At 42.0% G+C, this 24965-nt stretch overlaps 2 protein-coding genes across 2 annotated transcripts in view; both read right to left on the bottom strand.

Annotated features, from left to right (window-relative positions):
• Positions 1-17497: 17497 nt before the first annotated feature.
• Positions 17498-24965, bottom strand: part of ALG14 (ALG14 UDP-N-acetylglucosaminyltransferase subunit) — a 118105-nt gene continuing 110637 nt past the window's right edge. Inside the window, exon 6 of the mRNA XM_007169558.3 lies at positions 17498-17546. Coding sequence (XP_007169620.1) covers positions 17513-17546 — 34 coding nt within the window. The 3' untranslated portion in view covers positions 17498-17512. The remainder of the gene's footprint in view (positions 17547-24965) is intronic.
• On the bottom strand, positions 17891-18656 carry LOC114236225 (small integral membrane protein 30-like). The gene has a single exon (XM_028163377.2). It carries the CDS (start codon positions 18556-18558, stop codon positions 18379-18381), a length of 180 nt encoding a protein of 59 aa, XP_028019178.1. The 5' UTR covers positions 18559-18656; the 3' UTR covers positions 17891-18378.

A 24965-nucleotide genomic window follows, 5' to 3' on the forward strand; every position in this document is an offset into this window, starting at 1 on the left:
AATGGGACCTAATGAAACTTAAAAGCTTTTGCACAGCAAAGGAAACCATGAACAAGATGAAAAGGCAACCCTCAGAATGGGAGAAAATATTTGCAAACGAAGCAACTGACAAAGGATTAATTTCCAAAATATACAAGCAGCTCATGCAGCTCAATATCAAACAAACAAACAAACCAATCCAAAAATGGGCAGAAGACCTAAATAGACTTTTCTCCAAAGAAGATATACAGATGGCCAACAAACATATGAAAGGATGCTCAACATCACTAATCATTAGAGAAATGCAAATCAAAACTACAATGAGGTATCACCTCATACCAGTCAGAATGGCCATCATCAAAAAATCTACAAACAATAAATGCTGGAGAGGGTGTGGAGAAAAGGGAAGCCTCTCACACTGTTGGTGGAGTGTAAATTGGTACAGCCACTATGGAGAACAGTATGGAGGTTCCTTAAAAAACTAAAAATAGAACTACCATATGACCCAGCAACCCCACTACTGGGCATATACCCAGAGAAAACCATAATTCAAAAAGACACATGCACCCCAATGTTCATTGTAGCACTATTTACAATAGCCAGGTCATGGAAGCAACCTAAATGCCCATCGACAGACGAATGGATAAAGAAGATGTAGTACATATATACAATGGAATATTACTCAGCCATAAAAAGGAACGAAATTGGGTCATTTGTAGAGACCTAGAGACTGTCATACGGAGTGAAGTAAGTCAGAAAGAGAAAAACAAATATTGTATATTAACGCATATATGTGGAATCTAGAAAAATGGTACAAATGAACCGGTTTGCAAGGCAGAAATAGAAACACAGATGTAGAGAACAAACATATGGACACCAAGGGGGGAAAGTGGGGCGGGGGTGGTGATGGGATGAATTGGGAGATTGGGATTGACATATATACACTAATATGTATAAAACAGATAACTAATAAGAACCTGCTGTATAAAAAATAAATAAAATTTTAAAAATTAAAAAAAAAAAGAAAACCAAACAGGGGAAGAGGGGGAGGGATAAATTAGGAGTTTGGGATTAACAGATACACACTACTATATATAAAATAGATAAACAAGATCCTACTCTATAGCACAGGGAATTATATTCAATATCTTGTAATAACCTACAATAGAAAAGAATCTGAAAAAGAATACATATATATATATAAACTGAATCACTTCGCTATCCACCTGAAATTAACACAATATTGTAAATCAATTATACTTCAGTAAAAAAAATTACATGAATACTTTAAAAAATTGCTATGAAGCAAATGCCATGTGACACAAGCACTCAGGTAAGAAATGGAGCATTACCTGAAGCCTTCTCTATGTGTCCCTCCCTGATCTTTAACCCACTCCCTTCTCCTGGGAGGAAACACTATCTTGACTTTTGTGATCGTCATTTTCTTGCTTTTCTTTAGAAAACTACATTTTTGAGGTGATGCTTTTTCACCATCCTGGTTCCTGACACTTTGGAGTCACCAGTGTTTCACACATGATGATAGTACACAGGCCAAAGTGACAGACCTTGTTTTTGGAAATCTTTAGTAGGAGAAAATCCCTTAGAGGAGCCCACTATGCAAAAGTGTGCAGAAACAGCGGCACCCTGTCCCCCAAAATACTCACTATGGGAATGGAATGTCCTGGAAGAAATGGATCCTGGATCCTCGCTACTGTACCAAGTCAATATTTAACACATCAGTTACAGTTGGTCAAAGTCCATTACTGATGGCGGGACAGATAAGAAATGTCAGTATCCAGAGGAGACAATAAAACAGAGGAGGAGGGTGTTATTAAACGTTCCATCTGCCTTTGGGTGGCCTTGCTCATGGGGGTTCCAATTCCCCTCACTTTATGGAACTATCAGCCCTGATTTTCAGTAAAACACATTTTCCTAAGACCACTGTTTGTAAATATGAATCTTTGCTTTGTGCAGCCCCTAGTCTGATTAAAAATTGGACTGGTGGCTTATTCAAAGGGGCTAGAGCATTGGAGCTGCCAATGCTTATGTTCAGCACTAGGTGTCCAGGAAGTATTGGTGTAGCAAAGAAAGAGATTGAAACTTCCCAGATAACTTGTGAATAGGGCTGAGGATGAAAAAAAAGGGATGGGAAGGCTAAAAAAAGGCTCTTGCTTCTCTATAGACTGACCCTTCCCATGCAATCTGTACTTTACGTGTATTAGGTAGCTATTGCTATATAACAAAGCATCTCAAAACTTAGTGGCTTAAAACAATAACGCGTAATTTCTCATGCTTCTTTGGTTTGGCTGGGAGGTTCTTGTGCTGGTCTCATCTGGGCACACCTTGGCTGCAGAGTCCGCTGGGCTGGAAGGACCAACAAGGTTTCACACACATAGCTGATGGGTGGTACTGGTTGTCATCTGGGGTACCTCAGATTTCCTCCATGTGGCAACTCATTCTTTTTGCTTTTTTTTTTTTTTTTTTTGGCTGTACCACGAGGCATGCGGGATCTTAGTTCCCTGACCAGGGATTGAACCCGTGCCCTCTGCAGTGGAAGCAAGTGTGGAGTCTTAACCACTGGACTGCCAGGGAAGTCCTGCAACTCATTCTTAAATGTTTGTCCCAGGACAGCTAAATAGTCAGGATTTTTGTGAGCTAGTTGTAAAACCTTTGGTGGCTGGAAATCAGCCACAGTGGGAGTGTTTCAACTACAAAAATTGGCAAATGCTATAAATCAGGGCATCTTTTCTGGAGTGCTGGTTTATCAGGGCACTACTACCTACATCTGTGTGGGCCCTGCAGAACCTCAGAGAGTGGGTGCTCAGCATGTGCTTGTTAAATTGAGGCTTTGGTTAAGAGGTAGAGAGTTGCAAACAGTGCTGCAGTCTTATTATCAAAAATGTCAAAAAAACTGTAAAATGAGGGGACTAAATCCAAGATAGCTGAGTTTGTTTGAGGGATGTGATGTGATTACTAAGCACACACATCCACACATACCCTCCATATTGTAAAGAGTATCAGCTGCTCTGTTAATTTAAACTGTTATGGTGGGTTTTGGATGGGGAGTTTGTGACTCTGGCATAAATATGTAAGTGTATACTTACATATCCTGAAATATAAAGGGAATAATTGAGTTTCCCACAGGACGTTATCCATAAAGCGACACTGATGTTGTATCTGAGAGAGATACGAACTTGAGGAAGAGGTCGCACAGTTCAAGAAACATGCCCCTTTGCTATGTTCATGTATCTTTGTCTCTTCCTCCCTGTGTATGTTCTGTAGATTTTGATTTCTGTCCACCTGTGACTGCCTCTGCACACATCTCTGCCTCTCCTGATGTTGACAAGTGGCTAGTTTGTCCATATTTCTCTGCATTTGTTTGGGTTTTCCTCAGATCTCTGTTTGGGTGAAAGAGGAACACAGGCAGCAAGGTTGTTTAATAGTTTTTCCTCAGGGTTTGCCATGCCACTTTGCTGAGCATCTCCCCCGTGCCCTGGAATGCGATGGGGAACGTCTCACCACTGACCTGCTGTGTTTCTAGGGGTAGTTTGCATCCTGAGAATGACTGATTAGGTCCTTGGGATACTGTTCCATTACCATCCCAGGTAGAGTCTTGATTTCTTCTACTGCTTTTCTTCTTTTCCTCATTGATCAGCCAGAAAAAAAGGAAGAATAAAAGCAAAGTACATAAACATATTCTACCCCTTTTTAACTGTGTTAAAAAATTCCATCTCCTCTTCTGGCTTTCTTTCCTCTGCCCAATCTTAAAAGTTCGTGTTCCCCAAGGTTGTCTCTTCTGAACTTTGGCTTCTGCCTCCCCTCATTCGTTGGGTGCTCCTTGGTGACTTAATCCAGTCTCAATTACTGAAAAGGATGATTCAATCCAGGCAGCCCCAGACCCGTGTATTCACCTACCGGCTGGACATCTGGACACACTGGAATATCCCAAAGGCTCCCAATGCTCATTACACCCTCATCTACATTCATTATCTATTTCTTTAAACCTCAATTAATGGGAGTCATTCTAGTCATTTTATTCCTCACCTTCCAACAAATTCTAGTGATTCCACCTATTTCAGTTATCCACTGCTGCCTACCACAATGCCCACAAACTTAGTGGCCTAAAACAACGACGATTTACTATTTCTCATAATTCTATGGTTTGGCTGGGAAATCCTCTTCTGTTTCTCCTGGGCTCGTTACACTGCCTGCAGAGAGCTAGAGAATGAGCCGCCTGGGAGGTCCAAGTGGCCTCACTCACAAGTCTGGCAGTTGGTGTCGGGGGCTGGTTGTTGGCCAGAGAGCCTCAGCTCTTCCCCACCTGGCTTCTCGTTCTCCATTAGGCTAGACTGGCTCCCTCGTATCGGAGTCTCAGGGCAACGCTCCAAACAAGCAGCAGCTACGATGCAGGTTAGGCCTAAACTTCAGAACTCTCATGTCACATCTTCTGCATTTTATTTGTCAACCCAAATCCCAAGGCCAACCCAGATTCAAGGAGGCAGAAAAATGGACTCCACTTCTCAGCGGGAGAAGCAGCAAAGTCACATTGCAAAGGAGCATACATACTGAGACGGGAGGAATTTGTGGGCATTAAACAAGCAACCACATGACCATACTAAGGATTATGGAATTTGTCCTATGTCAAGATCTATCACAATCTGACCAGCAATTTAGGAAGATAACTCCGGTAGATTGTACATAATGAATTAGAAAGGCCAGAGATTAGAGGTAGAAAGTCCAGTAGGGAGTTTGTTGCAGGAGGCCAGGGAAGAAATGTGAGGGCATCAGTCATAGGGTAAGGATGGGGAGGGTGAATAGAAGGATGAGTGTAGAATTTCTGGAGCAGAATTCAGAGAGAGTTGAGTATTTACTATATGCTCAGTACTAGCATAGGTGATATAGAGAGATGAGATGGAAGATACTAGTAAAACAGAATCCAGCCAATGTAGAAGCACTTAAATGTTTGTATAAGTTGGAACTTAAAACATATTTAGGAAAAGGAAAAACCTAATGCAAAAAATTAGAGGTGGTAGTGAAGTGCACCCTCTTTTCTCCTTTTGATAACAGAAGCTTTCTCCTGGTAGACCCATTTGCATGTTTCAGATGGGACTGGTTAGCCTGTCTACATCCTCCCCCAAATACACATATCTTCCCACTCTGGGGGCACAAGGTCCAGCACTGGCCAGAGCAGTCCCCAACTCTGGCCATAGTACTGGTTCAGGGATGCACATATGTCCCAAACCTGGACGAGAAGCATCTGCCCCGGGATGGCCCACAGGCACTGTCTAGGAAGATTGTCTCTTTCTGCTGGGCTCGCCAAGCTGTGAGGACATGAGGCTGGAGCTGCCAATGCCATGTTGCTCATGAGGGATGGAAAGACTGAACTCTAATGGTACACTTTTTGCTCCTGGATTCCAGCCATGCTTAAAACAGATGTAGCCAAGATTTCTCTTTTACACAAACCAAGAAATCCTCTTTTTGCTTAAGCCAGTTTAAGTTGCACTTCTTTCACATGCAACTAAAAATGTTCTGACTAATATAAAGACAACCACAGATTGTACAATCAGGGGTCATGAAGATTCTGGTCTGTTACTTCTGTGCACTCCCCTCCATACCATCCTGCACACTTTTCACTACATTGTTCTTCTAAAATATTTTTTTTATGCAAAAATATTCTGAGGATCTCCATTATTTATATACTACTTTGATTCAATTCAAACACAATCCAGATTTAATTTGCCTTTTTAAAAAAAGTCAATATTCTCCCTGGTGTTCTCTCTAGTCAAATTGTTTTTCTGACTATTCCCCAAAAAATTACTTTCTCATTTCTGTCTCTGTTTTCTTACTCAAGCCTCCTATTCATCCTCTTTGGAATGTCCTCCCCATTCCCTCTGCCCATTCGGGACTTCCCTGGTGGCGCAGTGGTTAAGAATCTGCCTGCCAATGCAGGGGACACGGGTTCAATCCCTGGTCTGGGAAGATTCCCACATGCTGCGGAGCAACTAAGCCAGTGCACCACAACTACTGAGCTCGCGTGCCTCAACTAGAGCCCCCGAGCCACAACTACTGAAGCCCGCACCCCTGGAGCCCCTGCTCCGCAACAAGAGAAGCCACCGCAATGAGAAGCCGGCACACCGCAACGAAGAGTAGCCCCCGCTCGCCGCAACTAGAGAAAGCCCGCGTGCAGCAACAAAGACCCATTGCAGCCAAAAAAAAAAAAAAAAGAAATCCCACTCATACTTAATGTCTCAGTTCAAGTACACATCTTCCATAAATGCTCTCTCTGAACATAACAGCCCAAGAGTCTTTCCTTCCTCTGAATACCCACTGTATTTACCTTCCGTCCTGCTCATTGCACATGTAATAATATGTTCTGCTTTCTGTAGTTATTTAACCTTGCTTTCCTTGTGAGATTTTAAATCTGTGAAAAGTCTAATGATGTGAGGTCAATCACTCAGGAAATTGACACAAGAGGCTCTGTGTCATCGCAAAAGGAAACAAATTCACCACAGAAAACACAAAAGGAATTAGAGTTGAGGTGGAGTAAATCTTCTTAAAAATACATATAAGAAAGTGAGCATTCACGAAGACGACTGTGGTAGCTACCAAATTCTTGCTTCCTTTTCTATAGTAGAGAGTTGTTGTCAGGAAGTAGCTTCCTGGTCAAGGACCACATTTCTCAACCTCATCATCCTTCTTTTTTTATTTTATTTTTTTTTATTTTTAAATTTTATTTATTTATTTATTTATGGCTGTGTTGGGTCTTCGTTTCTGTGCGAGGGCTTCCTCCAGTTGCGGCAAGCGGGGGCCACTCTTCATCACGGTGCGTGGGCCTCTCACTACCGCGGCCTCTCTCGTTGCGGAGCACAGGCTCCAGACGCGCAGGCTCAGTAACTGTGGCTCACGGGCCTAGATGCTCCGTGGCATGTGGGATCTTCCCAGACCAGGGCTCGAACCCGTGTCCCCTGCATTGGCAGGCAGATTCTCAACCACTGCGCCACCAGGGAAGCCCTCATCATCCTTCTTGATGGAGTCATGTGACTAATGTCCAGCAGTGGAAAATGAGTGGAAGTGATGTATGCCTCATCTGGCCAAGATGGTCAAGAAGATGTGCCTTCTCTACTCTCACTTTCCTTTCTGCTGGCTGGACATAGAGGACTCAAGCCTGGAGGAAAGTGGCTCATAGGATGAAAGAAGCCTGGGTCTCTGAATCACCACATAGTGGAAAACTGGCCCCTGACAAGGAGCCCTGGCATTGGGCAGCTCCCTGACTGAGCAAGACTTCAATTCTACTGTGTTCAGTCACTGAAATGTGCAGGATTGTTTGTTATAGCAGTGTATTCATCAGGGTTCTCCAGAAAAACAGAATCAGTAGGATGTGTGTATCTATCTATTTACAGAGAGATTTATTTTAAGGAGCTGGCTCACGTGATTGTGGTAGATGGCAAGTTCAAAATCTGCTGGGTGGGTCAGCAGGCTGAGACCTAGGAAGAGCCAACGCTGCAGTTCAAGTCCAAAGACCATATGCTCAGGGGTTCACTCTTGCTTGGGGAAGGTCAGATCTTTATTCTAGTGAGGGCTTCAACTGATTAGATGAGGCTCGTCCATATCACAGAGGGCAATCTGCTTTACATGGAAGCAACCAATTTAAATGTTAATCTCATCCAAAAATGCCCTCGCAGAAACACCCGGAATATTTGACCCCGTATCTGGACACCAGGGCCCAGCGAAGTTGACACATAGAATTAACTATCACAAGCAGCCAGTATTGCCTTAACTTACACCAAGATGTGTTGAGAATAGCGAGCCACCCATGCAGAAATGGCATATTTCTCATGCCCCTGCCTTCACTCAGAGGCTGTCCCTGCTCTGGTAGAGGAAGATGCGTTATTTTCAAAATATGCTGAAAACATCAAACTTTCTACAAAGGCATAATAAATTATTTGCGAAAGCACTGGAGAATACACTATAATCATTACACCATAATCCATCATGTCTGCATCAGAAAAGATACAGTCACCTGAGTTTTAATAAACAATTTGTCTCTCTTCTTAGAATCAGGCACAGTGAAGATTATCACCAAGGAGCCTGCCCTACATGTCCATCTTCATCAGAACTAAGTAATGTGTTATTCTTGTGATGAGTGGTTTTTCAAGTGAGATCACCCGACCCTTGTTGTTCACCATTGCGGATTTCATGACATGGTTCTTATTATGAAGCTTGTAAGGAGAGGAGAAAAACAGGACTGAAAAGAGGATTGCTGTACATCCGTATCTCAGGAAATAACTTCCTTGCCTTCAACAGCAAAAAAAGATCACTCAAAAGCTAAGTGTCTCCCTGCCCCCCATTACATCTTATAAGAAAGAGCTGGAAGGGAATTGGTATTGTTTCTTAATGTTTACACAACACTACAGGTTGTGTAGCTCTGACAATAACATTGAAAAATTTACTATACCCAACATTCTGGTCAATGCCACATAATGATCTAGGAAACTTACTACCTTCTGCCTGAAACCCATCTTAATCAACCCAGAGCTCCTTATTTCAACAGGCATGTATTCATTTATTTAACAAATATTGATTGAGCATCTACTATGGATATAGCACTGTATCAGGAATTATAAAGGATTCAAAGAAGTACAAGTTGTAGTCTCACACAGCTCAATAAACTCTTACTATATAATCTCCATGTACGGTAACTTTGTGTGTGTGTGTACACATGTAAAGGATAAGGCTATTCTATTTTAACCGTGTGTTCTGGAAGAAGGGGCCTGTTTTCTGGGTCTCCTCCCTTGAAGGCCATTCTATCTCTCTGATCTTTGAACTGTAATGAAATTACACACTCACGACATGGACAAGAGGGGACATGGAGACCCGTTCTTTTGTGGGGTCTGGGTGGGAGTGCCCAGCAGCCCGTGGCCCCTTATCCACTTCCCAGTGGCCCCTCCTCGATTCTAGAAGGACATCATGGCAGGTGTGGCATGAGGAGAAAGTCTGTTCACTTGCTGACTTGCAAAGGGTGTTAGCAAAGAACCAGAGCTACTGCACTCCCAGACCACAGGGAAGGCCACCCCACAGACTCAGCTTGGTTGGTGCCCGTACAACCTGACTGCTGGAGACCAGATGCTGGAGCAAGAAGCCACCCGTCTGTTGCCTCCCTCCCCTCTTCTTCCTTTTATTTTCCTGTCATTATTTCTTGAAGCTCAGTGGGTCTTGTAACCATGAACCTGGAGCAGATCCTCCTTGTTTGGCACTGTGGCAGGGATACCCAGGCCTTCAGTGTGCAGGCCTGTCAGCCCGTCCAGCATCTCTCATGCCTCAGGGAGGAGGGGGCCATTGGGAGGAGACTTCCTACCTCCCCATATGGTGCAGCTCTTGGTTTATTTATCAGACTGGAAAGTTTATACTGAAGTTTAGATATTTTTGTTGAATTGAACCTTTAATAATTCCCCTGGCTAGGCTGCAATTCCAACATCTCAGCTTACCAGTCCTTGCTCCCGAATTTATGTGCTGCCCCCCTGCCCAGCCCCGCCCTCACCCCTGCTGAGCCTCAAAAGGGCAGGGCAGCCGGGAGGGCCTGGAGGAGGGTGGGATTCCCCCCTCCCCCCCCCACATAAACAAGGAAGTGAAGGAAGCTTCTGTACTCTTACAATGCCCAGCATGAAATGCTGTGAGTCTGAGCATTTATATTACTCACCTGGGATTAAGCATGAAAGGCTTTACTTTTTCAAATCAGTTAAGCATGAGCCTCCGCGATCTGTTTCAGGACTCCTGGTTATCCCTGTAATTATACTTCAGTGCATGCACTGGATGTTCTGAAAAGCTTTAATAAAACAACAACAATAATAGCAGCTACCGTTTATATCTATGCTCCTGGCAGGGCACCAGGTGCTTTAATGGGTACCTTTAACATTTCCAAGCATTCTCATTTTTACGGAAGAGATAACTGAGGCACGGAGAGGTAAAGTCAACAAAAACTTGCCCAAGGACATACAACAGGTCAGAGGTAGAAGCAGGATTCAAATGTCGGGGCTTCCGTTTTACCAAAGTTCTTTTAATCTACTCCGCTATCTCATAGGAAAAATGAAGTAAATCAAATTACACTTTAAACCTACTGAGATTTGCTATCTACAGGATCTGGGGAATCCTTTCATCAAGTAAACAACAGTCTGTGTGTAAATCCAGACTTTATATACATACGTGTATAATACATAATTTTTGGCATGTTTAAGGTGAGCTGCAATGTTTGGTCATCCTATTTGGGAAAGTAAAGATGTTTCAAGGTACACTAAAGAGGGCTTTGTTATTCCTTTGCAGATATTTATCAAGTTTTGCTCTGTGGGAATACAAAGGCGGGAACAGCAGAGGGTCTGTGTCCCCACAGAGTATATAGCTTTCGGCTTCCTGGAGTGCACAGCTCTTTACTACTGGGCTACTTAGAAAGAGAACATCTATTTTCCTTGTGGCAATAAGTCAATAGTTTTAAAAACTTTCTTTTCTACTTATCACAGTGATACATCTCACTGTAAAAGGGAAAAAAGCAAACATTACAAGAATATGAAATATACAAAGTTAGTTTCCAGTATTGCCAGCCCCAAAGGAACAACCAGAATTACAGATGAAAACCTTTCATATTTAAGTCTCTTCCTCCAAAGGGGAAACAGAGGATACAGGCTGGTACCTCGTCCCCTGACACAAGCAGCCTTGCAGGCTTTGTGGAGACTTTGTTTCTAGACAGCTCCTAAGCTTGGGGCAAGCAAAAACCCAGCTGAAAGTAAATACGAAACAAAACTCTGGCCAGAGGGTCCGACGAAGGCTTCCCCCCACCCCCCCCCCCGCCCGTGCCTTGTCAATTTATTTCCATGAAAAGATGCCAAAGACATTTAAAATTGGGATTGTTCTAGAAAATCCAGGGTGGATGGCCACCAGATGTATATAGGGAATCAGGGCACACCACAGTAAGCACTCAACAGATGCCTGCTGAATGAAAGGAGCGAAAACTCTGTCCTGATATTTAGAAAATTAAACCAAAATAACCTTGAAAAACAACATGCAAGACTTTACAGGTTTTATAGGTTTTCCATGTAACTCCCCCGCCCCACTTTTTAAAAAATACACAGCAAAGGGAAAAACAGCCAACCGTTTCTTGGCTGAATTTTAAAATTTTGCTTTCGGTTTCTGCCACTTCAGTTCCTGTATCACGCTCCGAGGTGCACTGAGGTGCAGCAAACCCCGGGGGTATCCAAGGCCGCTTGAAAAACTTTGACTGCAGCCCAGGCAGCAGGAGATACTAATAATGGGATGTCAACACAGTCCACACTCAGCAACCTCCGGGAGAAGAACCCAGAGATAACCCTGCGTCTGTGGTACAGAGCACTTTGTGAAAATGCCTGACTGCAAAAGGGTAGCACGGGTTTTACAAGGGCCACGAAGAAATGAATTTGAGTTAGTAAAACTTTTCATTGAGTGTTTACTGTGCTGCAGTGTGCTTTACATCTATTACCTCATTTCATCTTCAAAACAACCCTCTGAAGAAATCACAACTATAATCCCCACCTTACAAATGAAACAAATGAGGCACAGAGAAGCTCTGTAACTTGACCAGGGTGGGGGGGAAAAGGCAGAGACATGAGGTAAATGCAGGCAGCCTGGCCCCAGCCCTCAGCATTAAACCGCTCTGCTACAGGGAACTAGATTCAACATCTTGTAATAACCTAGAATGGAAAGGAATCTGAAAAAGAATATATATACATATATATGCATGTATGTATAACTGAATCGCTTTGCTGTACACGTGAAACTAACACAACATTGTAAATCAACTATACTTCAATAAAAAAACCCATCAAGGGCTTCCCTGGTGGCGCAGTGGTTGAGAATCTGCCTGCTAATGCAGGGGACACGGGTTCGAGCCCTGGCCTGGGAAGATCCCACATGCCGCAGAGCGGCTGGGCCCGTGAGCCACAACTGCTGAGCCTGCGCGTCTGGAGCCTGTGCTCCGCAACGAGAGAGGCCCGCGCATCGCGATGAAGAGTGGCCCCCGCTTGCCACAACTGGAGAAAGCCCTCGCACAGAAACGAAGACCCAACACAGCCAAAATCAATCAATCAATCAATCAATCAATCAAACATACGCATCTGATTCAAGATCCTCATTAAAAAAAAAAAAAAACCCATCAAGCCAAAAATTAATTAATTAATTGATTGATTAATTGATTGATTGATTAGCGGGACCAAAGGGGGAAAAAAAAGCCAACCCCACTCTGCTAGAGTGCCTGTCAGATGACAAAGAAACTTGATCGATTACTGTGTTGCTAAGTTTTAGGTGGTTTTTACCCCCCAAAACGTGAACAAAACATAACTGAAATGTAGACAATAACATTTTTTAAAGTTCTTATGCTTAAATCTATCATTTGTTCATTCTTTTCGGGTTTTTTTGTTTGTTTTGTTTTTTTGGCTACACCATGCAGCTTGTGGGATCTTATTTCCCCGACCAGGGATCAAACCCGTGCCCCCTGCGATGGAAGTGTGGAGTCCTAACCACTGGACCACCAGGGTATTCCCTGTTCATTCTTTTTGACAGCATTTATCGAGTCCCTACTATCTGTCGAGCAATGTGCTAGCACCTGTCGGGAAAACAAAGGCGAATAAAGTGTAATCCCACCCAAGAGTGTTTCGAGTGAGTTTTGGAATCACGCTTATGTATGTTTGAATCTCAGTTCTGCTGCCTATGAGCTGTGGGACTTTAGGCAAGTTTCCCAACCTCTTTGAGTTCAGTTTCCTCGCATAGAAAAGAGGGATAGTAGCAGCTCTCTTACAAGGTCGCCCGGAAGAGTAAATGCGCTGAGGTGTGCAGGGTGCCAGCCGAGTGCCTGATACATCGTGCACACAGCAACCACTAGCCAGGCTCTGGCTCACACCCTTACACCCTGTGAGGGAGGTGAGACTCACTGGACAAAACGAATGATGCCTTCCCTCTGGGATATCCCAGTGTGAGCCGTAGAAAACCACTGGGAAGCAAAACCTCAGGGTAGAGAATTCTTTTTTCTTTTTTTTTTTTTGTACTTAAATTATGCAAGTAACAGATAATTACCTGATCAGGGAGAAAATTCAAATACACAGAAAGCTATACTCTAAAAAGTGACTGTCCTTCACTTCCCTAATTTTCTCTCCTCCACAGTATAACTTTAAATGAAGAAACTGATTTTAATGAAGTCAGTTTTAGAAATTGGTTTCTGGCCTGAGAACCAGAATGACAAAGTTCACGCTTAGCCCTTTGCTGTGTTCTTGTTATCAGTTATTCAGTGATAGGCAGGAGTATCTTCTTAGCTTTCACTACCATAGTTCCTATCTGAGTTCCAGATATGTAATTGTGTTTTTACTGCATATTCTTTAATGGCATTGTATGCTAAGTCAATTGTTCTCACTTTAGTTCTTTGGATGAGATGCAGTGGAAAGTAGGCCTAGGAGTTAGAACACAGGACTTTGTGACTGGCTGGCTTTGTGTTTTGGAGTGTCTTTGGTCCTATGTCCTCACCTATTTAAAAAAAAAGAAAAGTGAAGGTGTCCACTTATAAACCTTCCATCTCTAAATTCCATGTTTCCACATCTGAGCTATTAACTTCTCTGTATGGTACTCACAGAAGAACACAAATAAAATATCCAATTGAAATAATTTTTCTTTTGCTGACTGCAAGCAGAATTAGCATATTTGTGCTTTGGCAAACTGTTACTCCTACAGTCTTTTGTTTTGACCCCAAAATGGTTTATTTTATATCTCAAACTTATATTCAAATGATTATATCTGATTTATTTTGCATGTCGGCCTAACCACTAAGCATACGTCATCACATCACTTAATTTATAACAGAACATAAATTTGCTGTGTCGGCTCCTTTAGCTAAAATAGAAATCTAGTAACTTACAGTCATCCACAAAAGAATTCACAGTGACTACTAAATAACAATAACAATAGCCAAAAGACTCTGGAGAGAAATTTTAAAATTCAAGGCAGATTTCTGGAAAAAAATTATTTTCTTTAAAAAAATTTCCATTACTCTTCTTTTTTTCTGTCTTCTTTCTTGCATCCTGCTGCCTTCAGAGAAGGCTTTACACACACACACACACCATTCATTTTCAGAGGAGTGGGATGATTGAATAGGCACAGAGGGAAAGGAGATAGGTTGTTTGTTTTTCCATTAAATTTCAAGCCTCAAATTGAAGAAAATATTTTAAAATAAATAAATAAGTCCTTAAAAAGCCTCAAAATCTTAAGTATAAGTTTTGTTGCCTTTTTCTGGGGGGTAACAGAAGCATTACAGAAAATCTAAAGAAAGCTATGGCCTCTCTTTCCAGAGAATGCATAGATAAATCTCAAAATTTGCAAACATTTCCATGGACCCCAGTTTAAAGATCCCTGGCTTAGTCACTGAAGAAAAAATTATTGAAAAATATTGTATGTATGGGACTTCCCTGGTGGCACAGTGGTTAGTACTCCACGCTCCCAATGCAGGGTTCTCAGGTTTGATCCCTGGTCAGGGAACTAGATCCCACAAGCATGCCGTAACTAAGAGTTCGTATACCACAACTAAGGAGCCCACCTGCCGCAACCTAATAAATAAATAAAATGAATAAAATAAATATTAAAAAAATATTGGATGTATGATTATCAGATATATTACATAGGTAATAGTGGTAAGCTAAATCCTTAGTTTTCCAAAATATTTAATGCATAATTTGTGTATGATGTAGATCAATTCCCATTTATTATCCAGTAAACTTATGAAAAAAATAATGTTTACAGGTTTGGTTAGACAAATCTGGGTTTTAGACCATTGTACCCCCTCTCTGGAACAGTAGAGGGAAAAGTAAGGAAATCTTTCCATTGTACTAACTTGTTTCTTTCTCAAAACTTGAATACACCTTTTAACACATGTTGCCTTAAATCTACACATTCAGTATCCTCTGTAAGCCAGGACTCACATGGTGACACTTTGATACTTTGTGTGGACATTCACCTCTAAGATACTGTTAGACAATAGAAGCAGCAACAAATCCATAAAAACCCTGACACTGAATAGGAATTGTCTTGATTAACATCAAGTTAGAACCTCCACAAATATCCCTGATGCTTGTAAGAATTCAGTGACTCCTGTTGCCCAAACCAGATCACTCTAGCCTATGTTGATAAGAAGAATGTGTTGGCAGCCCACCAAAGACGTGTTGCCACTTACCCCATTGTTTTTAGGACAGAACTAAAAACCTATCTTGGTTCTTTATGAATTCCTCCAGGGGTTCTCATTGATCTCCAGAGAGGCAGTCTTCTAAGAAGACTGCGTTCAAAAAAAAATTGTAACATATGGGAAGTTGTAGTAATAATTTGAAACATGGGTACATAAAGAGAAAACCAAAGAGAAAGACAAAAGAGACTCCACTGTAGGGGCCTGGAGTAGCTTTATTAAGCCCATGACTTGGAAGCATGTTGAGAAGCAGACAAATTACTTCCATAATCAGTATCCTGAATAAGCTTTTTCCATCCAAAAAAGGCCTTTGAGAGGTGACTAGGTCATGAGGCTGGAGCCCTGTGAATGGGATGAGTGCCCTAATAAAAGAGACCCCAGAGAGCTCTCTTGTCCCTTCCACTACGTGAGGTTATGTCCAGAACACGGACGCCTATGAACCAGGAAATAGCTCACACCAGACACCAAATCTTCAGGCACCTTGATTTTGGACTTCCTAGCCTCCTGGAATGTGAGAAGTAAGTGTATGTTGTTTATAAGCCACCCAGTCTATGATATTTTTTCATAGCCGCTCGAGTGGACTAGGACAGAAAACATGGCAAAAATGGAACAGGCATATAGGTTCTAATGCCCATCAATATTCTCAACAATGCCACACTTTGGGTAAGAGAAGATGAGAAGGGGCAAGATGGTGCAGTAAGCACAGAGGCTAAAAGCACAGCATCTCAAGTCAGGCACGTCTGGCTCTGAATCCTCAAGCTGCTGCCCACTGACTTCAGGTAAGTCAACGAATGTCCCTCAGTTTCTTCATCAAGGAAAGGGGAATAATAATAGTACCTATTGTTCATGGTTGTGAGGGTTCAATGTAAGTGCTAAGTGCTAGGGGCAACGTGAGTACCTAAAACATGCTTGTTAAAATTATCAGACACTCTTATGAATTTAATTTCATTGAATCATAGAATTCTTTTAAATAAAAACTGAGCTTGGAGTCCTTTGAGAGCAAGTGCTTACTTCTCATTTTATATGTTAACATTAAAATAAATTATTAGTAATTAAATATTCCCTAGTCCCCCACCAGCTGCCTTTGGCTGGATGCAAATTTAAGATGCTGAGACCAGGTTAGATTACTCCATCTACTAAAGGGATAGAATGTATCAATAAGTTCTGCTGCCATATCCTCCAGCACCAGGAATAGTGCTGGCAAGTAGTAGGCACTTGGAATAGGGAGAAATCTTGAAGAGTATGGCTCGAGAAAGAAAGGGGCAAAAAGGTGTGTGTGTGTGTGTGTGTGTGTGTGTGTGTGTGTGTGTGTGTGTGTTTAAAGGGAAAAGGAAACAGAAAAAGATAATTTGGGAGGCTGGTAGAGGAAGAGGGAATTTGGCAGAAAAAAGAAGTATTTAAAGGAAACTGTAAGGATGTTTTGCTGGTGATGTGTGATGCAACCCTCCTCCCCCTCATCTTCAGCAGAAATCAACATTGTCATTCAAAGCCTTTGGAATCATACTTAGGGTATTTTGGCAGGTGACAAGGCAGTCACTGACCTCCAAGACAGTCCCTGGGCCCAGGAAGTTCTATTACATTTGTGTTGTATCTAGATCGGGGGTCCCCAACCCCTGGGCTACGGACCCACTACTGGAGGAAGCACGGGCACATGAGGGATCTAGGTTGCGCGCTCCCCATGAGAATCTAATGCCTGATGATCTGAGGTGGAGCTGAGGCGGTGATGCTAGTGCTGGGGAGCAGCTGCAGATACAGATTATCATTAGCAGAGAGGTTTGACTGCACAGAGACCATAATAAATCAATTGCTTGCAGACTCATCAAAACCCTATCAGTGAGTGGCAAGTGACAATTAAGCTGCATCTGGTGGCAGGCTTTATAGTGAGTTGATGTACTTCAATTGTACAGCTGCACCTGGTGGCAGGCTTTAAGTCAGAATCCGACACTTATTTTAGTCCGCACATGGCCCACCCGTTATTTTATATACCACTTCCGTCCGTGCCTCTTTCCTGCACTGCACACTTGTCTCAGTCACAGTTTTGGTAAGACAACAGGCTAACCCTAGCCAAAATGAGTAAAAAACAAATGTTGCTGGAGAGCTTCTTTGAAAAGGGGGAAAGACCCAATGATGAGAGCAGAAGACTCTAACGCTGCCAACAGAAAGAAAGCTGCATTTAAAAGAAAATACCAAGAGTCTTACTTAAATTAGGGGTTCATTGCAACAGGTGATTCACACTCTCCAAGCCCGCTTTGTATAATATGTGATGACTGGCTGTCCAACGAAGCCATGAAATCTTCAAAACTGCTTTGCCACATGGAGACCAAGCACCCTGCATTAAAAGACAAGCCTTTGGAGTTTTTCAAAAGAAAATAATGTGAACACGAAGAAGGTAAGCAATTATTGAAGGTCACCACATCATCAAAAGTGTCTGCACTGAGAGTATCATTCTTTTTTTTTTTTTTTTTTTTTTACATAATGGGTTTATATTTAATATAGTACTTCTCACCATGGAGATGTTAGCAGTTAATATAAAGATTTTTTTGTTTTTGTTAAACATTAAATCTCTTCTCCATTTCAATGTCAATATAAAGTATTTTTTTACATTAAATCTTTTCTCCATTTCAACATTAGATACATCGAATACATTTTCTAAACTTTTTCCCCCACAGAGATAAGTTTTAATTTTTGACCAACTGTATTTATTATCTAGGTACAATATTAACTTGGGAGATAACAAAACAAAAATGCATTAAAAATATGGAGAAAAGACTCCTCAATGATGCAGGAGGCAGTGATTATAACTAAACAGTGGCAATTTCCTAGGATTCTGGGCAAGAGTTTTCTTCTTCCTATTGAGAATTCTGAAACTATGAAATATTACTTCTGCAAAGTTCAGCCATCTCACTTCTTTGACCTTCTTTCTAACTAGCAAATGCAAATTACAGACGGCATTTTTCAGTGCATTATTTGTCGTGAAAAAAAGTTTTGTTTTCCATTTAACATAATATATCAGTTTGTTCCTATTTATAGGGAAATAACCAAGACTATGAAGCTACCCTATTTACTGTTTCTTGAGAACTTTCAGACACCAAAACTCAGTTCTGAACCTCAATAGCACAAAAGTTTCCAGGGCAAGGTTTGATTCAGGAGGCCCTTCAAAGTCACATCTGTCCATTTCTCTTTCGTGCATATACCCCCAAACAAGCACAAATGCCTGTAATGCTGAGAACCATACCTAACAAGAGAGCGATTGCATCTCCGGCTTCTACTGCTTCAACAACAGGCAGCACCAGAAGCAATGAAAAGAGGACTAGGAACAATTGTGTTGAAACTGAGATCATGATGTTGAGATCTTGAGGTGACTGGTTCTTAAAGGCTGAAGGTTCCAAAGAAAGCGGTTTTTATTTAATTCTATCAGTTCAGGATGCCGAGGCTAAGAGGTTCCACGTGACAGCGCCTTCCGGGAAGCAGCCATTACAGGAATGAGAGCATCATTCTTAGTGGCTAACTGCATTGCTAAAGCTAAGAAGTCCTTCACTATTGGTGAAGAGTGGATCCTGCCTGCTGCTAAGGATGTTTGTCGTGAACTTTTAGGAGAGGCTGCAGTTCAAAAGGTGGTATGTGTTCCTCTTTCAGCTAACACCATAACTAGATGAACTGATGCAATGGCAGAGGATATTGAGGCACAACTGTTAGAGAGGAAGTCTACCGATGTTGACAAGGCAACAATGATTGTTTTTGTTCGATATATTTTTCAGGAAGATGCGCATGAGGATATGTTATGTGCATTTTTGTTGCCAACTGTGTTTTTTTTCAATCAATAAAGAGATTTTATTCAAAAACATGATTTTTATTCAAAAACATGATTTTTAAAATCAAGCTGATCGTGGTACAGATGATTGTGGGCATTTTCCCCTATTTTTCTTTTGTTTCAGCTCATTTTTACATTCTGTCCTCGGGGTCACAATATCCAGTAAAGACAGGTTCTGCAGCTATTCCTCGTCTGAGCATTCTGCAGCGGTGAATTGTTAGTCTACTGTAGGCATCCTCTAGGCTTCTGACGTCTTTGTGACTCCAGAGTCTCTCACCAACAGCACTTGCCATAATCTTGGAGTAAGGTTAGTTGCATCCACATACTCTCCCCATAGACAAGCTTCTCCACCAATGACAAGTTGCCAACACATAGTTGCAGAACTATTCAAGTCTTTGAATGATTACATATCAGGAAAACTGAACTGGTCATTTTGTGTCGGTATATGCACGGACAGAGCGGCTGCCACGACTGGACGGCTTTCTGGTTTCACTACTCGGGTCGAAGAGGTGGCTTCTGAATGTGAGTCTACGCACTGTGTTGTCCATGGGGAAATGCTGGCTAGCCGAAAAATGTCACCTGAACTTAACAACGTTTTACAGGATGTGATTAAAATTATCGGGGCTTCCCTGGTGGCGCAGTGGTTGAGAATCTGCCTGCCAATGCAGGGGACACGGGTTTGAGCCCTGGTCCGGGAAGATCCCACATGCCGCGGAGCGACTAGGTCCGTGAGCCACAATTACTGAGCCTGCGCGTCTGGAGCCTGTGCTCTGCAACAAGAGAGGCCGCGATAGTGAGAGGCCCGTGCACTGTGATGAAGAGTGGCCCCCACTTGCCGCAACTAGAGAAAGCCCTCACACAGAAACGAAGACCCAACACAGCCATAAATAAATAAATAAAAAATAAATTAAAAACAAAAAACAAAAATTTTCAACCACATTAAAGCACATGCCCTTAATTCACGTCTGTTCACGCAGCTCTGTGAGGAGATGGACGCGGAGCACACACGTTTTCTCTTATACACAGAAGTGAGATGACTTTCTAAACGTAGATCACTGGCCAGAGTTTTTGAGTTTCGAGAGCTGCTGCAGAGATTTCTTTGAAAAAGTCACCACTGGCAGCACATTTCAGTGACACACAATGGGTCACAAACTTGCTTACTTGTGTGACATATTCAGCCTGCTCAACGAACTCAATCTGTCACGTCAAAGGAGAACGACAACTGTGTTCAAGTGGGGGGATAAAGTGGCTGCATTCAAAGCCAAACTGGAATTATGGGGGCGACGAGTGAACACTGGGATTTTTGACATCTTTCAAACATTAGCAGAGATTTTGAAAGAGACTGAACCAAGGCCTTCTTTCTCCCAGCTGGTGCATGATCACCTCTCTCAGCTTTCAAAAGAGTCTGAGCATTACTTCCCAACCACAAAAGAACCCCGAACTGGGAAGGAATGGATCCACGACCCATTTGTGAATAAGCCAGGTGAATAGACTTTGTCTGTGCTAGAAGAGGATCAACTGCTTGAGATCGCAAATGACGGTGGCCTTAAAAGTATGTTTGAGACAACTTCAAATCCCCATATGTTCTGGATTAAAGTCAAGGTGGGATATCCTGAGATTGCCACAAAAACACTGAAAAGCGTGCTTCCATTTCCAACATCCTATCTTTGTGAAGCAGAGTTTTCTGCAGTGACAGCAACCAAAACAAGATTACAGAGTAGAACGGACAGAAGCAACACACTTCGGGTGTCACTGTCTCCCATCACCCCCACATGGGACCATCTAGTTGCAGGAAAACAAGCTCAGGGCTCCCACTCTGCATTATGGTGTGTTGTATAATTATTTCATTATATACTACAATGTAATAATAATAGAAATAAAGTGCACATTAAATGTAATGCACTTGAATCATCCCGAAACCATCCCTCCACCCACCCACCCTGGTCCATGGAAAAATTATCTTCCAGGAAACCGGTCCCTGGCGCCAAAAAGGTTGGGGACCGCTGATCTAGATGAATAGGGGTCCAGAGAGGTCAAAGGATTTGCCCACAGACCTAATTAATGGCAAGACCAGAACTCAGATCTCCCGATTCCTACCTCACGGGCCTTCGCATGAACTGGTGTGAGGCTCTCTTCATCTGCTGTCATACTTATTCAACCTCACTGTGAAGAAGTTAGAACATGGTCAGTACAACCTATTTCTGGCTCTGCCCACAAACCGGACCTCTGTTCACAGATGCAGCACTGTGACTGAGTGTCCAAAGATTTCAGACCTGGCTTGACCATGTACCATCTGTGGAGCCTTGGAAAAGTCATAACCTCTCTGAGCTTTATTTTCATCATTTGAAAAATGGAAGCCAAGACTACTTTCCTCTCAGTGTCTTTGCAGGGATCAAGTGAGATGATGTGAAAGCTGCATGTAAAATGGTAAGTATTAGACACATGTTTACTGTGTTTATTTTTCTGGGCGGGGAGGGCCAAGCTGCGAGGCTTGTGTGACCTTAGTTCCCCTAACAGGGACTGGACCCGGGCCCTTGGCAGTGAAAGTGCAGAGTCCTAACCACTGGACCACTAGGGAATTCCCTAGACACATGTTTATTAAGTAGTTATTTCTATTATTATTGTTATACTGCTGTATAATATTTCTTAGAAGACATTATGTTTCCTTTTTTTCTACTCCCTAAACTAATGGTTCACAGGAATTGTCACTTTTTAAAATCTTATTTTCTTTCATTATGTAATATGTAATCAATATCGATTTTTAAAAATTATAGAACAAACTTCATACACAATTCCTTAACTCAGAGAGAGCCATTTTAAACCTTTTATATGTTTTTATCCCTTTTTAAACTTTGCGTATATTTACGTAGATTTTCAAACTGTGCTCGCAATATACACTTATTTGCGTCATTTTAAAAAATTTACTTAATATAGCATTTTAAGCATTTTTTTACACCATTAAATATTCTTCAAGAATATGATTTTTAATGACTGCACAAATAGTCCATTATCTGGACATATCATACATTTTTTAAATTTATTTTTTAACGAAGTATAGCTGATTTACAATGCTGTGCCAATCTCTGCTGCACAGCAAAATGACTCAGTTATACACATGTATACTTTCTTTTTAAATATTCTTTTCCATTATGGTTTATCACAGCATATTTAATATAGTTCCCTGTGCTATACAGTAGGACCTTGTTGTTTATCCATTCTAAATGTAATAGTTTGCATCTACCAACCTCAAACTCCAAGTCCATCCTTCTCTCTCCCCCCGTCCCCTTGGCAACCACAAGTCTGTTCCCTATGGACATATCATAATTTACTAAATGTTTTCCAATTTAGATTGTTTCCAATTTTCTTCTATTATAAATACTACTTTGATAAACCACTTTGTGTATAATCTCAGTTCTAAGCTTACCATCCTTTCTGTACCTCGGTTTACTCATCTGTGAAGACATAATAATATTAACTACTACATGTGGCTGTGTGAGGATCGAGTGAGTGAATTCGTGCAAAAGATGAAGGATTGTGCCTGGCACATAACAAGCACTCAATACTGTTAGTTACTATTATTAAGACTAAGTTTAGATATTTGTGCTTAATATCTAACACATAGCTAAATTGAGTACTTGGTGATAAATACATCAAATTATGCCTTCTAAAAATACTGCAAGAATATTTTTATAGCTTTGTTCAGAAATTTGCTTTTTCAAATTACCTATAATTTGCTGGATGTTTCATGATGAATAGTCATTGAAAGCATGTTTGGTTAGATTTTATTTCTGTGCCTCAGGATGTCCTTGGAGGGAAGGTGGGGGTCTTAGCATATTAGAAGTCATTTCCTGGTTTTAGAGTTTAAAGGAAATCAACAAAGGCCTACTTATTTGATTGGCCAAACACTTGTTTAACAGGGTTAAAATCTAGTTAAGGTACCTTCTTGATATTCCGTGGTTGGTCTAGCAGCTGTGGGTCAGAAGTTCAGAACAAAAAGTGAAATCCTAGGATTAACTGTCATACTCTTACATCAAATATTTTTCTGTTGAATCAACTTCCCATGGTAATTTTTTCTGGATGAGGCTTGGCCACCGCTACTGTCTGCCACATTCTCAGTTGGCACCAATAATGTAGTTGGGGGTAGAAAAGCAGCTCAACTGGTGGAAGACAGCTTTTCAGGACCTTCCCTGTATCTCATGGGGCCCTCGGGGATCTGCGGGGTCTGCAGATTTCGCTGGGTGGCAGCATGAAAGGCAAGAGAGCCTGGAATCACAAGGACAACACTCTGAGCCCAGGCTCTACCACTAACCAGCTGTGTGACCTCAGGCAATCACTCGAGCTTTCTGCGTCTCAGTTTCATCCTCTGTAAAAATCGATGGTAATAATAATACTAATCTTATTATTCCCACCCCTAACATTTACAGGACCCCAGCCAAGAGCTTAAATAATTCCTCCCCCTCCCCCGCCATTGTCCTTCTCTTTCTACCTGGTTCCACTGAGGAGTTTTGTGCATTGTGTCCTGCCCCCCAGCCTGCAGGGCCTAAAAGCCTTCCTTACTCTTCCCCACCGTAAACCAACCTGGGAGGGCACACCTGAGGAAGAGGACCCCGCAAGTCCTAGAAGCAGGCCTGGGCCACTGAGGCAGGGGATTCTGGGGTCCTTGGCAGTCAGACCTTGGTCCAGAAAGGGCGTGTGGGCTCGGGTGGTCGCACCCTTCTGGTCCCATAAGGAAGGAGTGGCAAGTGGAGGGGTCTCTAAAGTGTGGGAACTCCATTGCCTGGGTCTGCGGATTAAATGAGCCACTGCACGCACTGTGCTTAGTGCAGCACCTGGCATTGTTGCTAGCATGTGATAAACCATGCAAGCTACTGTTACTATTGTTGTGGTGGCAGTACTGTTGGAAGGGATCTCAAAGATGATCTCGTCCAAATCCTTCATGTTACATACGTGGTGAGGAAACACAGACATATTACAATTAACCGTGATTAAACACATGCCTAGTGGCAAAGCCACAACCTGACCCAGGGCTCTTACCATGCAGCTGCCTTTCCTCTGCTCCATAATGCAATCTCCTCAGCAGCACGAAGACTTTAGGGTCAGCACTGACTTTAATATTCCCAATCCACAGAGGTGACCTGTGCTATGGCCGTCTTCTGGATAGGAGCAGGGAGTGTGTCCTTGGAGAAAGGGGACACCTTCAGTGGGAGCCAGTGCCGGGAGCCTGCTGTGAAGGTCTCATCAATTTGAGGTGGGAACACCTCAAATATTTACTGAACAATGAGAAGCACAGCCCTTACATGGATAAAGAAGAAGGTGACATTCTGTACTCGAGAGCAGTGTAGTGAAAGCTCCAGGACTGAATATTCTAAGTCAGAAAAACGTATTCTGGTTCAGAAATCAGATTTGCAGACTGACTGAATTTCTTCTCATGAGTTAAATATGAACAAAAGTGATTTGTAAATTTCCTTCCTTGTTCTCATTTTAAAACCTAGTTTGTTTCATTTTACCTGTAATCAATACATTCTTTTACTTTTTAGCAGTTGAAGATTACTAACATGATTTATATTTTTGAAACTTTTAATTATGGAAATGCTCAAATACATACAAAAGTAAAGGGAATAATATAATATGATGAAGTTTGGGTATAATGATGCCCAGTGTACCCACTGTCCCCCCCGCCCTGCTTCCAGGGAGATCACCTATGGCTAATCCTGTTTCATCTGTAAAACTGCCTTCCTTCCCAACCCTGGCAATGAAGTTTGAATCAAATCTCAGACTTTTTATCATTTCATCCATAAACACTTTGTTTTCTATAAGATTTTGATGAATTTTAAGCTCTTTCTCCATCTGGCTGCTTTAGACTTTAGTTTGTTCAGCTGGGGAATCAACGGACCAAAGCTTAGGCCCTTCTAGAGGCCTTGCATGGTCATAGGTCCA

Source organism: Balaenoptera acutorostrata, chromosome 1, assembly GCF_949987535.1.
Source record: "Balaenoptera acutorostrata chromosome 1, mBalAcu1.1, whole genome shotgun sequence".
NCBI classification, from domain to species: domain Eukaryota; kingdom Metazoa; phylum Chordata; class Mammalia; order Artiodactyla; family Balaenopteridae; genus Balaenoptera; species Balaenoptera acutorostrata.

Excerpts from the sequence above, each read along its gene's own strand:
- LOC114236225 (XM_028163377.2), bottom strand. The coding sequence starts at position 18,558 with ATGATCTCAGTTTCAACACAATTGTTCCTAGTCCTCTTTTCATTGCTT.